This window comes from Tigriopus californicus, chromosome 2 (assembly GCF_007210705.1).
Source record: "Tigriopus californicus strain San Diego chromosome 2, Tcal_SD_v2.1, whole genome shotgun sequence".
Classification (NCBI taxonomy): domain Eukaryota; kingdom Metazoa; phylum Arthropoda; class Copepoda; order Harpacticoida; family Harpacticidae; genus Tigriopus; species Tigriopus californicus.
Window position 1 is genome coordinate 3,769,570 of NC_081441.1, and position 17,226 is coordinate 3,786,795.

The window sequence follows — 17,226 nt, forward strand, 5'->3', positions numbered from 1 at the left end:
ATTTACCCACGGACGAACTCCCTAAATTGAAACAGGTAATAACATCATTGCTATTTTTGAAGTCCTCTGAGTAACCCTGTGAAATGACTCGTCAGCCTCTAATCAAGAAAAAGAAATGCGTGCGCGTGTAAACTCAAGTTCAATGACACTGACTTTAATATTTGTGAAGGCCTGAAAGATCATTGATTGAGGCTGGTTTCATATCGGTGTCATTGATGCCTTGCAGTCCTGATGAAATTTCTGAAACACTCATTTAGTCAGACATTGTTATATGGTTTGGTTACTCAAAGAGTGGATTATTTTTGCTTAAGCACCTTTCCAACGTCATCAGATCTCGCAAAACACACTCAAGTAACGATTGTTTAACGTCCTTGACTAGTTTGGTTTTGTTCCCGCCATTATCACCCGATTTCGTTTCATAGTTCATGAAATTGGCCGCATTGTTGAAATTGGTTTTCTTCATTTGGTCAAAAGTCATGTAAAGTACCCTTGGCCAATCTTGGTTGGTCATGAATAACTAGTTGAATTTCGGGTTGGAGAGCACCTTGAAATAGCTACTTGCTATGTTTTGATACAGGTATCTATTGTGCTTATGAGACCCTTGTGATATTGCGTTGATGAGTTTGTTAAACAAACGTCTTCTGTTCGACTCGAGAAGCAATGCTCAAAATCGATTGTCAAGAAAAGTTTCCATTATCTCTGACCATCGTTCTTACTGTTCAAGGAGTTGATGGTGGCCCGCGATATTTTGGAAATTGGAGCCAATTATTCGATTGCGGCTCAAGATGTCGAGTCTTTTGAGCGATATATGGCCCAATTGAAGACTTATTATAGTGACTACTCGCACATTCTACCGGAATCTCCGTATCAGTTCGAGCTCTTGGGTTTGAACCTCTTGTGCCTGCTGTCCAAGAACAAGATCGCCGATTTCCACACCGAATTGGAGCAACTACCATCCGATACTTTACAGAATAATCCCTACATCCGCAATCCCGTGCGATTGGAGCAATTCATCATGGAAGGAAATTATAACAAAGTAAGTTTCTATTGATTGCATGCATCGCCTCGATGCTAAAGCTGACTAAAATTGGGCTCTCTCCTTTCAAAGGGAGATTCAGCGACAAATATCGTTGCGTGTCCGACACTCAAATCCTAGACTAACGCCTTGATTGAAATCTTGGCTTTCCAATAATTTATTTTAATATGTCATGTCACGTCGTTGCGGTGATATCCACGAACGTTGCCACGTCGGCTTTCCAGATTCTCCTCGTCATTTTACCCCATGCCATTTGGACTTGTTTTTGGATCTACATTTTCCAAATAATCAAACGTCATAGTAGAAATTCCAGGCCAAAAACGTTGGTAGAAATGTTAAGCCTGAAATTCCAGATGTGACGAGGCTGCTCAGGCATATCCATGACGTTTATTCGACGTTATTCGTATATAGGGATATATTTTGCAACGTTTTGTGTTGGCATTAATCTTCTCTCGTTCACTTAAAGGTAATCATGATGAAGGACAACGTTCCAGCCGAGTCCTACTCATTCTTCATCAACAAATTAATGGACACTATTCGAGATGAAATCGCATCGTGTATGGAAAAAGCTTACGAACAAATCTCCTCGAAAGATTGCACTCAAATGCTTCAGTTAGACTCGAAAGCTGGGAGCACTTACATTAAAGAGCGCGGATGGAATGTGGGTAAAGATGGGATCATCCGGTTCCTAGATGCTAACGAGAAGAAGCCTTTAGAAGAGGTTCCGACCGAAGAACTGGCCAAGATGTCCATCACCTACGCTAGAGAAATGGAACAGATTGTCTAGGATGTTTAACTTTATCTTCGTTTCCAACATCCATTTTCAATAAACATGTGTGACCAGAAACGTTTGATTTTGTTTGAATAAGAATGCAATTTTTTTTTTCCAACAGACAACCAATTATGAGGCTATCAAGCCTGACTATTTGAAGACTATGATTCCTCCAGAGTTCTTTTCAAGTGGAAAGAAAACAAAGCTGACAGATGTGCCTACACGGTCCAAGAATATTACTACTCCCACTTCCGAGGGTTATAGTTCTCTTTTTGGTGCTCTGAATTGAGTTGATGACACCGGAATGAATAGTCTCCTCCTTTTTTTCTGAAAATTAACCATTAACCAAGCATTTCTTTGATCAAACCCACGGCGAGAAAAAGTGCCCTGTGACGGGCATCTGGTGACCAAAGATCTATATTCTTGCTTATTGTTACTTCCACTCAAACCTCCCATGAGGGTGTATATAGAGTTTTGGATCATTTTACAAGGGAAGAAACGATTTGAAAGGAATGTCATAGATAGAAAATCTATGATGGATGAATGAAATGAGATATATCATAAAGGGGGAGAGAATGAAGAGAATGAGAGGGTAAAAACTGTAAGGGGAAAGATGGTTGTAATGAGAACTGCACTTCAAACTGCAGATTGTCGTGGGACTGGTTTTATCCTCTGAAATCTGACTCTTAAATTTCCTCACTGATCTAGCACTCCTGACCGAATTAGGAAGGCTGTTCCACGCCCCCACCACCCATAACGTGAAGAATATGTCCTAGTCGCCAATTTCAATAGGAAATTGTGCCAGTGGCCAAAGTTTTAGTGATTTCTGTTGACTCAGTCGTGACCCACCAACGACAGCAAGGCAAAAAACTGCGCCCAACAATGCAGTCATCAAAGTGAAATGACCGATTGATCGCCTTCATTTCCCGTGAACCACTCTCAAAGCTTCTGTCAGGTTTCCATCCTCTTCTCTTTCTTGCCCATCTTGAACAAGAGGGGCCTCAACAAGGTCGCTCTAGACGTGAGCCTTGACACTATTTATGGCAGAACTGTGATAACAGTACCATGCACAGGCAGACTGTTAATGTTGGATATTACGGTCAGGTTATCTTCTCACCATTTCCGTCGTCTGTCTGATGTTGGGTTGGGTCATTTTGCACTCACTCTTGCCATCGATGGTCTTGAGGGCCCCCGATGACCACCATCTAAACAATCTTGAAGATGTAATGAATGTAGGCATGCAGTTCAGCAAGATATTTTCTTTCAATGATGGCAAGGTGAAATCACCACGCACACATTATTACAAACGTTGGCATCATCAATAAGCATTGCTATGTATCATAGATACAACTCAATAATCGTCCCCACGTGAAATAACCTCCTTGCAAGTGGGCCTCAGGAGAATGGTGTGTTCGAATTGAGCCGTGTAACAGCCTTTAACGTCGCATAATGGGGGATAAGGCTCAACGATGCCCTTCTCACCCAAATCTTTTAAAGCCATCAAGTAGCGGGTCTCGCCCAAACGATCCAACCAACGTCGGCAGAAAGCCAACGTGCCGAAATGTTTGTTAATCGTGTTTAAGAGCTGCTTGGAGCGTTGTAATCTCAAAGGAACATGGCCGACATCAAAGTTTTTCATGTAATGACTCGTCTCCATGTCATCATGAACGACTCTATGGGGAAAGACAACACAATAGAAATTAAGGTACAAAAAGAGGATTTTTTTTACATATACGCTTAAATTCAGACATGTTACTTTCGCTATCCTTCTATTAGGGTTAAGTCCAGAAATAGGAGCCTCCCAAAACCATGGTCATGATCAGACTGATCATGTAACCGAACTCTGCTCTTTTCTGGTGGATTATGATACTACAGTAGTAAAAACTGATGACTCTAATGAGTGCAGTAAGCAATTTAGATCATCCAACACATTGTTACAACATACAATATAATATGAAAACAAATCATATAAATTTATTTGTAATTAGTAGAAATGTGAATTTTATTTGCTGTTTCCAAAATTGGCTTGAATATCTTTTTTGCCTTCAAATTCTTGAAATAAGGACTGCGCACGTAGTTTTCTACATTAAACTAGAGATCCTCTAGTCAGAGACCCGCGAGGTTGAATATACGTAATCAAATTCGACCAATCAGATTGGCTGTCAATTTTCGATGATGATGGTGTAAAAGATTCCAAACAAAGCTCAACAAGGAGTCAGACGTTACCAAGAGGAGCTCACACATTCGTATTGCGTGAGAAGTTAAAGTTTTATGACATAAAGAACAATCAAGTAGATATAATACACCGCGGACTTCCACAAGGCAAGCGTGCCATATGCCATTAGAATTACGTTTGTAAAACAAGTCTCAATAAAATACAGTTGTCTCACTGTTCTCTTACAGTCTGCCAGTACTTCAAAGTACAACGTAACGTGTTTCATTAAAGAACCAGCCAGGTCAAATGTGTGAATTTTCATTTCATATCTCTTTTGACACACCCTAGCGCGATTGGACTTTCTAAAAAATAGGATTCAGCAAGGAGTTAGAGATTAGCAAAAATATTTGCAACAATGTGAAGTATCATGAATCAACTAAATTGGTTGTCCTTAAGAAAAGTTAATAGTTGCATTGAAGTACAAATTCAATGGTGCTTGGAATGAGAGTACTCTTTCTTATTCAATGCATCTATTCAAAATGCGTTTGGAAACTTGAAAACCAGAAGGTTTACATTTAAAACCTCTTCTTGACATAACGACGGTGAAATTTAAATATATTTATATATGAACATTCAATTGGACTTTGGAAAAAAATATGAAGGGCGAATGAGAAAACGTGATGGATTTTTTAGGGGGAGAGGGTTAACTTATAACGTGTTACAATAAGTTAGGGGGATCCTTCAAATGTTAATATGATTCCACACTCAAGGACATCATCACTATTTTATCACTTCCGTTCTCGTGTAATATTATTGAAAATTATGTCCTAGCAGCCTCTAACACAAGAATTTCAAAAATAACCTGACCATAATCCCACATAAAGCTACCTTGAAGCAATTAGAGAGACCCAAAAAGCCTCTAAGAACAGATCCGACACTCATCCCATGAGTGAAGAGTAAGAGTGAGATCTGTCTTCGTATTTCTTACCCTCTGCCCGTTGATCCGAACGTTTCGATGGCGTAGAACTCATTTTCCTCCATGACCGTAGCCTCGCCCCCTTTAATGATAGGCACGGTTTTTCCTGCATGAATCTGGTACGGGGAGATGGAGTGGCCATTGAGATTTCGAATGGACTTGATCTGGTACGTCTTGCCGTCCAATTCGATCTCATGGCTCTCCATGACTTCTTGAATAGCAGCTCCCACATCACACAATCGCACATCAATGCCCGCCGTTTTGATGCCCATTTCCGTGGCCTAGACAATACACCATATTCTTATTGTGACTTTTATCAATCTAACAAACCTCAATGTACACTTACGTCTCGCACTGCCTCCTTCAAGGGATCAAATTTGGGGTTGAAGTTCATCGTCCAAGCGCAATCAATAATTCGACCGTTGATGTGTGTGCCAAAATCCATCTTGACCACGTCATCCTGGCCTAGCACGGTCTCATCGCCCGCATTGGGTGTGTAATGAGCCGCACAATGATTGATGGAACATCCAGTGGGAAAGGCCAAACCCGCTTCCAGGCCGTTCTCCTTGATGAGTTTCCGTGCCGTGTCTTCCAGCTCCTGTACAATATCGATCATTTTCATGCCTGCAAAGTAACGCCATGATATCATGAGAACCTCACAGTCTGGTAATCAGGTCCCTGGCACTTTACCCGGTTTGACCCATTTTTGGATATGCTGTCGGGTTTGTCGATGAGCCTCGGCCGCACATCGCACCTCGTTATACATGTCTAATTGGGCCCGATCAATGGCCCGTTTCTCCTCGGTGCCAAAACGATCTTGGGCGGTTCTTCCATCGTTCCACACGTCCGGATACTCCATTTGTTGCCCAACAGGGAACGGCCCGCCTCGATACAAGTCAAAAATGGGAATGGTAGGCGGATAGGTTTGCGTCACTTTTCCTCCGGACTTGGCAGCCGCTTTCTTGCCCCCTTTGGGATCGGTCTTCTTCTCGGTGGAAGGCGTGGCATTGGCCGTGACGGGCTCATCCTCGCCTTCTTCCAGGTCTTTTTTGTTGTTTTTGTTGCGATTCCGCTTGCGCTTCTTCTTGACCTCACCGTTTTCAGCGGGTGTTGGGTCGGAAGCATTGGCTGTCCCATTGTTGGACAAGGGATCACCATTCTGTTGGGCGCGGTCCGGTTGGGTGGTGGCCTTCTTTTTGGCCTTCTTGTCGGTGGGCTTGCTCTCTAATCCTTCGATGCCGGCCACGATGGCGTCGATGTCCTCTTCTTGCGTTTTTCCCATATCGTCGTCGACGGGATTCGTTAGGGGCTCTGGAATCACACTTGCAGAGGATGAGAGAGAGAGATGTTGGTTGGAGATTCGACAGATTTTGTGTTTGTCCCCAGTTCACAGCTCCTTGTTTCCGAAACACACTACGATGCACACATTGAGACATTGAGTACATTTAGGTTGAGCGACCACAAACCGGCGAAAGGCTTGGGTCATGAGAAATTAAGTCTCGTTGATGAGTTAAGCAGGAAAGGCAGGACATTATCCACAGAGAAGGTGTAAAAGCCATTCACGCATCTAACCTGCGTCATTTGCATTCATGGCACCCTCTCATATATTTATCAAACTAGCCCGAGAGTTTAGTTATTGCTAATTGGTATATCGATATACTGCTCGCTTAATATGGAGAATTTATTCTTCTGACTTTCAAAGTGAATCAGAAATATTTAGTATATGAACAGTTGTTTAAGGGAAATTTATGTATTGCATGAGTTCGGCCGCAAATCAAAGGCAATGAGAAATTCAAAAGAAACAATGAAAATGTCAAAGCCCTCAGGATTGTGATTATCTTTGCCAAATCAGCCTAACTGAACCTCCCTTCCAGGTCTTTTGGCGCCAGCAGTCATATTGTCAAAGAAAAACCAAGGAATAGGTTAGGTGTACAGAAATCTAGCAAATGAGGCTTCAGAACAAAAATAGGACTTTACTTGTTTCTTGCCAGTTTGTACTTTATTTTGTAATAAAATTTTGATCAGCCCTTCAAAGTTAATGCACAGGTATGTTGCATTCAAGTCTTTCCTCGAGTTTCAGATCTGCAAACTTATAATTTCAGGTCTATTTTGATCTAGAACATGAAGAAGAGAGCCAAAAATATATCTATTCAAATGATCTGTATACCTTAGGCAAATAGTTGTGAAGAAAACTATACTTGGATAATTCAAGTTAATCCATGAAGACATGTAGAGATTGAATTTATTTGCCAATAAATTTGCAATTTTGGCTCCTTTCTTGCCATCATTTGGGGGCTTACATGATTTATTCTGCCTGAATCTCTAACCATTTTCATCTCTTATTGATAGAGTCCAGACACAAGACCCCTGGATACAATTAGTTCACATTTCCGCTTTCAACGGATTGTCAAGAAGATTGTTGAATCACTCAACCTTGTAAGCAATCTAAAAGTTCATTACTTGGATTTTCAAATTAGGATTCCTAGGTTTTACCTGCCTTGGTGCCCTGTTGTTATAGTTCTTCTGCAAGTGTGGTTTTGTGGCTGAATTTTTTTTTCTGTATACTTTACAGGACATTACCGCATCTCTGTCTGATCTTTTATAGGACCTTTTCATTCTCACGCAAGGTCGAGAGCGGTGAGCCCCACCTGGTCAATTGTTTTCCAAGCAAGCATCAATAGCTATTTACCATTCTAACCGTCCAATTACTTTTTCAAGAACTGAAATACGCCACACACTACATTTGGCAAAAGAGATGCAATGCTCTTCTTAACATTGAAATCAGTTTGAATAAGTTGTTGACAATGCTGAAGAGCACACACAATGGGGAGTCTAAGGCCTATTTCCGTCCAACGAATGTAAGAGGGACGTTCAAAGTTTGGGTAGGTGCTAGAGAACGACCGACACATTTCAGTCCAGTTCTTTGAGCTGCCAACTCTCGAGAACCGAGGCCTCACGACCTCGTTTCTCTGTAGCAGCCCACTTCACAAAATGGTAAGGAATCCTGAAGAAGTTTGCGGTGGAGAGCATTTCCACAGGGGATTCATGCCTGATTAAATTCCGGTTTGCAAATCCAGGCACTTACCTCCTACCAAGGCTTAGAGTACGCCAGGACAAATCACACAATCATCATTTTTCAAGTTTTAACGAGTTAAACATATTTGGCTGCATTTTCCATAATGACAGAGTAAACTAATTCTGGCGCTTGGATGGCGTAGCACATGTCATTGTGGGTCCATCCCTCAAATGGAACTTTGTATAACAGTTTGACATTGGGAAGATTGGACGCAAGAGCTTCTACATCCATGTCATCCACAAGGGTATCCCCATCCCCATAGAATATGTGAATGGGTAGAGTGATCTTGGACAAATCATAGGCCGGGGGAGATGCTTGGCCGTAATGTTCCATGTTGGCGTCTCCGTAGTCATAGCGCCCAAAAAAGTGTTCAGAGTTGATGAGTTGTCCATAATGAACCAGGCACTTTACAGACGAGCCCTCTGGCCAGGAATCGAAATAAATCGGCAACATGGAGTTGTTCAAATTTCCTGGGCTGATTCCAACAATGGAATCGGCCAAGCTCATGCAAGTGTCATAGTTTTCCTCTAGATGGATCTCGTCACACAAATCATGCCCCACTTCAGAGGTTAAAGGGAAATCTGGGAATAGTTCCCAAAGGTCTAGGAACTCGAAGGCTCCCTCAAGTTCGTCAACGTATTGGGCCAACTCCACTAGGATCCCCGTGTTGTAATCAAAGTATGAGGGAGGGGCCAGAAGGAAGGCAGCCGAGACCATGACTTGGATTTCGGGTTGAACGGCAGATGCAGCCAGGAACTCACTCGTGCCCATGCTGTGTCCCACGTAAATGAGTTTGCTCTGACCAGTGGTCTCAAGAACGTAACTGAATCCTGCCTGAAGATCCTCGAGTCCCGCAACTTCCCAATCGAAGTTCCAGAACTCCTCCTTGTCCACGTCAGGATCGAGAGTGGTGTGATTTCGACAATAAGTGTTGCCCCGCGTGTTGGCGACCCAAACATCATAACCGGCATCTGCCATGATGAAAGCCAGGGACTGAAATGGATGAGTAAAGTGAGCATGCAGCAATTTACTTTCGTCGTTATGCAAACAACTCCCGAATGAATATCCTCGATGCCGGGTTTCATATCGTTTTGTTGCACTTTTGTGGTGTCTTTGTTGCATCTAGTGGCTTTTAAAACGCAAATGGTTTGCTGCCTCGACCCATTGCCTCCCTCGAATTGCGAAGGTATTTCAAGACAAATCTACAGGGTTGCTACAAAGTTCGCCGGCGATAAGTTTCAGTACTTGAAAATCCACCGTGGCTCAAATTGCCAAGTTGGGTTGGCCCCAAAATATAGGAAGAAAAGCGCTCCTAAAGATCATATAAAAATGCAGAGGCACTAGAAAGAGGATTTATGGCTGCCTGGGAAATATCACCATCTAAGTTGTGCTTGCCACAGTGAATGGAGTTTCAAAACGTATCAGTCAAATTGTCAGTGCAAATGGAGGTCAAATGAATAATTTTACAACCAAGAAAGGTTAATGGCAGTTCTAACATCACCATAAAAAATTTGATGCATGGATCTCAAATCTTTTTAAGAACTATTTGTATTTCTAATTGCCGGCGTACTTTGTGGCAGCCCTGTAGACCATACCATCATTTATCTACTAGTACCTTCTCTGGTGGCCCAGCTGTGAATCTGGCAGAGCTGCCAAAAAGCCCATGTTGCAAAAACATGACTGGTTTGGATTGCTGTTGACGTCCTTCGTGGCCTTTGCCTCGCACTAAACTTCGAGGATGACCTTTTTCGCTTGATCCGTATGGAATGCGATGATAATTGAGAATATAACCATCTGAAGTAGTGATCCAATGGCTCTCCACGGGATATCCCCAGTATTGAATGAGTTGGGGCACATTCATGACTGGAAACTCCACGGCCTTGGAGGTCATGACCACAACTAATAGCAGAACGGTTGTCACTCGAAGCACGGCCATCTTGAAGTTTTATGAGCAATCCCACCCGAGAAATGCAACAGTAGCCGTTGGTTGGGTTGGTGTCGAGTGAGCCAGAGGCCTACTTATGCAGGACTGATGGCGAAAGGACCAGAGACGTTTTATTGTTTGCGACATGATAAAGTAGATGTCCGTTTAAGTAGCCTCGCCCGTATTACACAAACATGCCTTTATCCTATCTATTTGTTCAGATAGGCTCTCTAGTGTTCGTGCTGCTACATACACCCTTCTGACAGAGGCATCTTTCCGACGAGTTCTCTAGGGCTGGCTTCTTCACACCGAATACCCTGCAGCTAGGACAATTTACTCAGAGCATGCAGCAATGTGTGCGACCAACTTATTTTCGCTCTATGTAATGTCCATATTATGCAAGATGTCAGCGTGTGATGGCCGAAGATACAACTATAATTAGAGCGTTTACTGCCCTATTACATTTATCACATGTCTTCTTTGATCGATACCTTGGAGGCCAAGTGAGCATAACATGTCTCTGCTTAAAATGACCTGTTGACTCAATCTACCCAAGTGTCGGGTCAAGTAGTTTATTTGCCGATGGCGGGTGCTCAAAAAACGCAAATGATATCACTAATCAATGAGTAAAGAATGACGGCTCAACATCAAGTTGTACGTACGTACGTATTTGAGCATTTTGTTACCCGTTATGACCAATAGCAAGTATCATTTCTGGCCTGAAATTACAAAAGGTTCACCTAGATTTATGGAATCATAAATAAAGCAAAATTCATTGGACGGTCAAAACCGGCTTTCTATGCATTTATATTTTTCTCATTAAGCCAAGTTACAAGTCTACCCACAATGATGCGGATAACATGATGTTTATGGGTTATTAATAGTACGTCATCTACATACAATGTGCTTAACTAATAGCAAGGGTTTGCGGTGGGAATGTTTTTTTAAAAGAGAAAAGGTGCCAAGCATCACTCGAACTCCGACGACCATTGGCATTCTTCTCAAAATCCGGTTTGCAACCATATCTTGAGCGCCATTACCAAACTGTTCGCGGTCACTGAGGCCTGATACCTAGTTTCCTTTCATGAGCTCGCCTGATAAAGTTCGATCTTGCTTCGGAAGCACTGACACCCAACCATAGTGTGTCTTCATAGTCCCTCAGTCATGAGTCATGAACAGGCAGACCACCGAAACAGAGCCTGAACATCCGATTAAGGTGAAGATACACATTGTTACCAAGAGAATTGAAGAAGCTTTAGACGGTGACAGAGTACTGGGAGGGTATCTCACACACACACAAACACACATTGGGAATTTTTCACTCTAATGAGGAATCGCTTTTGATAGTTAGTCTCCTCTTTTGATCGATTGGACGGGAGTATCATTTCAAGCTTAATGTGACTCGACATTGGCTTCAAAAGCCTTGGAGAGGCTACGACGTTTTTGGGAGTCTGTTTTTTTTTCTATTGGATGGACCCACCAAAGATGCTGCTGGGGAAAAGGTAGTCCTGAGCGAGGCACTCGTATCCATGGGTGGTGGGTGATCTTTATTAATGGGGACGTCGGATCATCGCTCAGTGGGAGACCGACCGGACAAACTGAAAACTGCCAGATTACTTTTGTCCGCAAGCTTACACATCCCGGATTTCTGGGGGACATCGCACTACATACGCACTGTCATTGAGAAGACGTTGAATAGAATTCGAATATATATGAGGAATGTGAGAGCCCATCTACCCTTTACCTGACACAAAAGAGGGCCAGCCTTTCTATTACACCATTTGGGGAGGTTCAATTTGTCGTAAACTTGCTCCACGACAAGGAAACTGATTGTGAAGTGGAGTTGACTACAAATGAACGAAGCGGTTTTTATGGGACTTTCATCTGATGTTCACTCAGCAAAGTTAGTCGCACCTCTTCATTGTCCTGACTTATCGGTGTTGAGCAAACATTGGGATCCCGATAGTTCGAACATTTTCGGGTTTTGCAAAGTACCCAAAATACCACCGACACCAAAGAGACGACACAGACACAGATCAATATCACGACACATAGGGTCCAAAAACAGCTGGACTCGTTTTGATGCACGTTGATCGGTAGCTTTTCGACGAAGAGAGAAGTTTGCTCGGTGTCTTTGGGAATTGGAATGAATCTCGAGTCTGACGTCATTGCACGATTTGGATTAGCATGAACATTTTCTACCCAGATTTCATCTCCTTGTCGACTAGGATGTCTTGGGGAGGGATTCAATGTTGTTGTTGTTGTTGTTGCCGTTGTTGTTGTTGTTGTTGTTGTTGTGGTGGTGGTGGTGGTGGTGGTGGTGGTGGTGGTGGTGGTGGTGGTGGTGGTGCTGTAAGAAGACGATGCCATTTCGTTGGCATGCATTTCATTTAAATCCGAGATGGTGGGGATTAACGTCGTCGTGTCGCTCGAGTGTGGACTTGTTTTCGTCAAAGATTGATGCGCCCTGCTTGATTGCGGTAGGTCTGTTTCATCGGGCCAATCTGGGAGATTGTTTCTAAACACTAAGGTGGTTAACTCGAAAGAGTAATGAGTATTTTGATCAACACCAAAGTCATTTTGTCGTGTCATCTGGATTTCACTTTGGCCTCGGTCAGTGCTTGATAATGCGGTGGTCAATTCTGACTCAATACTTGATTGAGTAGTCTTCAAAGATGGGAGCGTGCTCTCCGATTCTTCAAGTTGATTCTCCTCTGACCGCAATGACCACGTGCTGGTTGGTTCGGAATCGATTTGCGATGGCTTTTTGGTATCAGTGGTCATTCTTTGCTGTGTGACGTTGAACTTTGAAAGTTCTGGCATCTCTGTGCTTGAGAGGTTCTTTGTTGGTTTGGAAAAGGCTGTCGGTTCCATGGCGGGGAAGGATTTCATTTTATAATTTTCCAGGTCAGAGATTGCGGTTGTTGTGTCTGAGTCGATTGGAGAAGGCATTTCCTTCTTATCTGTCACATCTTGTGGAGTTTTTTGAGCCTGCACACCTTCCTGGATTGTCGATTGTGTTGCGACCACCTCAGGAATCTCACTGCTGGTGGACGCTAAACCCGCTTTTGGTAGGGTTCTTTGGTTCTTCATGGGTAGTATTTCGAGCGAGTGATCTTCTTGACTGGAGATCACGTTGTTCGTTTCTACATTTATGTTCTCCAGGATATCTTGGTCATCCGTCAAATATTGGTCCTGAGGTTCCACCTTGAGTCCCTCATAAATGTCTTGAGGTGTTGTTTCTATCCAAGGAACCTCACTCGTTGTCAAGGATGCCATTGTTGATTTGGCCAAAGCTCTTTGTCCCATGACGGGGAACAATTCTTCTTCATAATCTTCGGAGCCAAAGCTCGTGGTGGTAGTCGTTCCAACTTTAAAAGTCTCAATTGTTTCCTGATCCTTCTCCAAATTCTGTTCCTCTGTCTTTGGATCGTCGTCAATGCTCTGGATTGTGGGTTCTTGGGAAGGAGCTTTAAAAGTAGAAACAGGTTCCCCGTTTGGCTTGGGCAGAGATCTTTGTTCCGTGACGGGAAACGCCTTCTGTTCAAAAGTTTCCACGTCAAAGACGGTGGCGGATTGACCCAGATTTTCATCGACTTGTTGCATATGCGATGTGTCTAATGGATCGGGAAGGGGTGAACTCGCGACAGATTCCATCAATGGATTAAGGGAGCCCTCGGGTGAATCTACTGCCTCATCTTCGAGATCTTTGATGTCACTCTCGCTTTGTTGAGCGTTGACATCCTGATGTTCGTTAATGGGAGATTCTTTGACTAGATTTTTCCTCCGGCTCGAATTGGGCGTTTCAACATGATCGGCGGAATCAATACTACTAGGCAAGGTGCTAATCTGTGGCAAGTAGTTTCCCATTGAACTGCTGCTAATCATCGGGCCATCCTGATTCCGCTTGGAACAGAATGCCACAACACCTTGATCCTTCTCCACCCTTAAAACATATAGGATGCGCTTCGTCCGGAGTTGAGGATATCCGTCTAAGAAATCTGATTGTGTATCATTGACCACTATGCAGGTGCAGTTTCTGGCACACATCTTCCAAGAGCAAGGACCAACCACCTGAACAGATTTGGGTTTGACTGAGAGGAAGGAAAGGTTGGTGAACTTTTTTTGAAAGGTCAAGTGTTGGATTTTGGAGTCAATTTCCAATTTGCAATAGTTGCCTCTTGAATCTTGGTCTATGCTTATACTTTTGAAGTTGTTGCCACTGGATTCCACTGACACCAGTACACATACCATCAGGAACCACAGGATCGTAACCAGCATTCTCAAGCACTTCATTTCAGGTGAGTCACTTTCGGTCTCATTTCAACTTCGTTTCTTCATGAGTCATACATAATTGGACGAATTCTCAGAATAAAAAAAAAGGAAAAAAAACCAAGGTGTTGGTCTTCCGAGGATGAACACTAAACTGGAACCAACCGACAACTCTTTGAGGGTGGGCAAATATCAAATCAGTTGCGATCCACCAGGGCGAACAAGAAATGACGGCATGTGCTCCTTGTGAATGAGAACTCGTGAACCTGCGAAGACGAGCGATGTACGAGATCCTCGAGGATCGTCCGACCAACCGAAGAACGAAAACACACACGCACATGTACGTACGTGCACGGTTGTCTGAACTCAAAGTAATCGTGTGAGGAGATCGGAGGCCCAATCATGGCACCTTGAGAGACACCGCTGTATATTGAGACCATTTTAAAGTCAATATCTTGGGAATTGAGTTCAGTTTATTGCGCTTTTAGCTTGATGAAAAGGTCTCCTTGTGATAAAGTTGGAAGCTGATTTGAGCCAAGGTTTCAAACTAAAATACTGTACATACATGAAAGGACCTTTGAAATGACATTGGTTCGAATCTTGATAAGAATGTCTTTGCAACTAGATTTGAAATCGCTCTTACTTCCTCGACCAAAAATGGTCGATCGACAATTAATTTTTTTCTATCGATATTTCTATATTTACGCTTACAAGCCTTATGGAACTGGTATGGTGGTTTTGAAGCACTGTAGATTCACTCATCGTCAGTTTGTTCAACAACACTGCCTATATTTTTTTACAAGATGCAGGTACCAACTTAGCAACCTCTACTAAAGGTTAAAGACAAAGCGAGATATGAGAGTGAAGTTGAGGCCGAAAACTAGCTCATTAGACACGGGTCACATTCTCGCAAAGGGAGATAACTCGCTCTAAGGAGTTCATTTCCAGCTCAAATTCTCGAGCACATTTAGTCTGCTCCTCTTCAATGTCAATCAGTAAGCTCAATGTTTCAAAACCGGCTGGACAAATCTTGGCATCCAATTTTAACCCCAAGATGTTCATTAGTCACGTTCGAGATGTGCCTTTGGGAGATCGGTGGCATTCCTCATATTTACTTGTGAGCCCTCCCCTGCAGCGTTGTACGCATCTTGAGAAAACATCATTTCGCATTTTCACTTCACCAAGTGGGATCAGTTTCAAAGTTATGACGGACAGAAACAATGATAGATATTCTTAAGCAAATAAACGCTCAACCCGAAAATGCCATGTCATTTGAATTGAAACTAACTCTGCAAAGTTCTATGAATAATATGCTACAGCTTCAATGAAGTGTGAAACAGAACAATCTATCTTTGACGCGTTCCAAGGGTGTGAGAAATTCGACAATACCACCTGATTGAAAGTGAATTACCCTCTAAGATGGAGGGAATCTTCATTTCCATTTTCTTTGGCATTCTCGTAAATTGAACTCGTTTCACGACATGAAGAAGGGCGGAAAAGGGGGAAAGACAGGGACTTTGGGTAGGAAATGGCCAACCCCATAGAGCTGTCGGATGGTCGGTGCCAACAGTTTTCATGCTCAAACCCACTAAATCCAGCATCCATCAGCGGTTTTCAACTTTTTCTTTGGTCTTTTCGGCCCTTTTATTAGGGGAGCATGCAGCAAAAAAGAAAAGAGACGAATCTGATCTCATTTTCTCGTGGGGAAGGAATTCATTTGGTTTCAGCTCGGTTGCATACCGCGATCTCTCGGTTCGATTAGCCATTTCCCCACAACATCAAGTATCAAAGCCTGTCCATTGTTTAGTGATTTAAACAATAACAATCCCAATTTGTCAATCTCAATTGGAATAAAAAAAAGACCACTCAGAAAGGATGCACTTCTCTCGTTCCGTGTCTCTAGCATAATCTGCGTGAGCATAGAATAGGTTTAGAGCGAGTGTTCTTCATCAGGCTCTCCTCCTCCTTGAAGTGGCATCTAGCTCTTAGTTCATTTGCCCAACTCGAAAGCTAGTGTTAATTAACGTTCAAGTATTTGGCTGCCTCCTCCCTCCCCTTCCTCCCTTCCTCTACATCCTCATTCTTCTCCTCCTCCTCTTTCACTGAATTACTATGAACTATATCCCTCCTCCCCTGAAAAGTGCAAACAATGTCTAACGAGAAAGTTTGCATAAATCCTCCCAGAGATAATGGATTAAGTTTGTTTCAGGAACTTTCAAATCTCATAAAGGCCGTTGTGATGATGCGGATGATCGTTGTCATTTTCATCAACACAGTTATTTGAGTTTAACCTCAAGAATGGGCCAAACACTTTTGCCATGTCATAAGCACCAAAAACGGCACTAACAATTTCACAAAACAACTCTTCTTTTCTTTTAATAACAAAATTTTATGGAAGTGTCTCCCACCATGCTATTGTTTTCCTTGAATAATTGCATTGACAAAAAACCAACGAACGGACTATTGAAATTCATCTCAAAAGAGACAGGGTTCATGATTTTCTTGGCCCGTTTTACGGTGTATCAAAACTTATTTTGATGCATTGTAAGACATTTGAAATTGTCTTTCACAAGTGCCCTTTTGACATGTACATATTCACCGTTTGCAGTATTTTCCTTGCATTCCCGATGCTGAAAGATTTCATTTAATTCTCTCCGGAACTCAGTTACGTTGACAAGATGGACAGATGTATGTCCAATCCTTACAAAAACAGTGCAAGTACCAGCTTATTTTCAATAATGTCCAATTCCTATGCGTTTGTGTTTTAAAACGTCCTTTTTTTGNTGTATGTCCAATCCTTACAAAAACAGTGCAAGTACCAGCTTATTTTCAATAATGTCCAATTCCTATGCGTTTGTGTTTTAAAACGTCCTTTTTTTGGTTTTTCACGGGCTTTTCTAACCGCTACAGGGAATGTAATCCCCAGTACTATTAAAATGAAAGGTTGTAATTCGTCTATTTATTACCTTTCAATTTTTATATGATATTTGGTCTACCAACGAATTTGAGTTGGCA

The 17,226-nt window shown here is 42.5% G+C and overlaps 4 protein-coding genes across 5 annotated transcripts in view; 1 reads left to right on the forward strand and 3 right to left on the reverse strand.

Moving 5' to 3' along the window:
- Positions 1–1,883, forward strand: part of LOC131877154 (26S proteasome non-ATPase regulatory subunit 8-like) — a 2,226-nt gene extending 343 nt beyond the window's left edge. The window contains exons 1-3 of one of the 2 annotated variants that reach the window (XM_059222755.1): positions 7–35; positions 725–1,036; positions 1,503–1,883. In XM_059222755.1, coding sequence (XP_059078738.1) covers positions 731–1,036; positions 1,503–1,823 — 627 coding nt within the window. In that variant the 5' untranslated portion in view covers positions 7–35; positions 725–730 and the 3' untranslated portion in view covers positions 1,824–1,883. Of the gene's footprint in view, positions 1–6; positions 36–724; positions 1,037–1,502 lie in introns of those variants that run through there. The other variant, XM_059222754.1, reaches the window with a different exon arrangement.
- Positions 1,884–3,052: 1,169 nt separating this feature from the next.
- LOC131877149 (methionine aminopeptidase 2-like) lies at positions 3,053–6,393 on the reverse strand. Its single transcript, XM_059222750.1, has 4 exons — positions 5,630–6,393; positions 5,286–5,563; positions 4,952–5,220; positions 3,053–3,481 (listed from the first exon to the last, which is right to left on the reverse strand). The coding sequence occupies exons 1-4, from the start codon at positions 6,219–6,221 to the stop codon at positions 3,160–3,162; spliced, it is 1,461 nt and encodes a 486-aa protein (XP_059078733.1). The 5' UTR covers positions 6,222–6,393; the 3' UTR covers positions 3,053–3,159.
- A 1,678-nt stretch (positions 6,394–8,071) lies between these two features.
- On the reverse strand, positions 8,072–10,082 carry LOC131893563 (gastric triacylglycerol lipase-like). Its single transcript, XM_059243618.1, has 2 exons — positions 9,631–10,082; positions 8,072–9,008 (listed from the first exon to the last, which is right to left on the reverse strand). The coding sequence occupies exons 1-2, from the start codon at positions 9,949–9,951 to the stop codon at positions 8,091–8,093; spliced, it is 1,239 nt and encodes a 412-aa protein (XP_059099601.1). The 5' UTR covers positions 9,952–10,082; the 3' UTR covers positions 8,072–8,090.
- A 640-nt stretch (positions 10,083–10,722) lies between these two features.
- Positions 10,723–14,615, reverse strand: LOC131893549 (mucin-5AC-like). The gene has a single exon (XM_059243605.1). It carries the CDS (start codon positions 14,233–14,235, stop codon positions 11,809–11,811), a length of 2,427 nt encoding a protein of 808 aa, XP_059099588.1. The 5' UTR covers positions 14,236–14,615; the 3' UTR covers positions 10,723–11,808.
- Between the last annotated feature and the right edge of the window lie 2,611 nt (positions 14,616–17,226).

What these genes read in the sequence shown, in the direction of transcription:
- LOC131893563 (XM_059243618.1), bottom strand. Translation starts at nt 9,951, where the DNA reads ATGGCCGTGCTTCGAGTGACAACCGTTCTGCTATTAGTTGTGGTCATG. An exon ending in CAGCTGGGCCACCAGAGAAG is followed by an intron (nt 9,009 to 9,630) that starts GTACTAGTAGAT and finishes CATCCATTTCAG; the next exon opens with TCCCTGGCTTTCATCATGGC.
- LOC131893549 (XM_059243605.1), bottom strand. Translation starts at nt 14,235, where the DNA reads ATGAAGTGCTTGAGAATGCTGGTTACGATCCTGTGGTTCCTGATGGTA.
- LOC131877149 (XM_059222750.1), bottom strand. Translation starts at nt 6,221, where the DNA reads ATGGGAAAAACGCAAGAAGAGGACATCGACGCCATCGTGGCCGGCATC. An exon ending in TGAAGGAGGCAGTGCGAGAC is followed by an intron (nt 5,221 to 5,285) that starts GTAAGTGTACAT and finishes TGTATTGTCTAG; the next exon opens with GCCACGGAAATGGGCATCAA. An exon ending in TTCGGATCAACGGGCAGAGG is followed by an intron (nt 3,482 to 4,951) that starts GTAAGAAATACG and finishes CTTTCCCCATAG; the next exon opens with AGTCGTTCATGATGACATGG.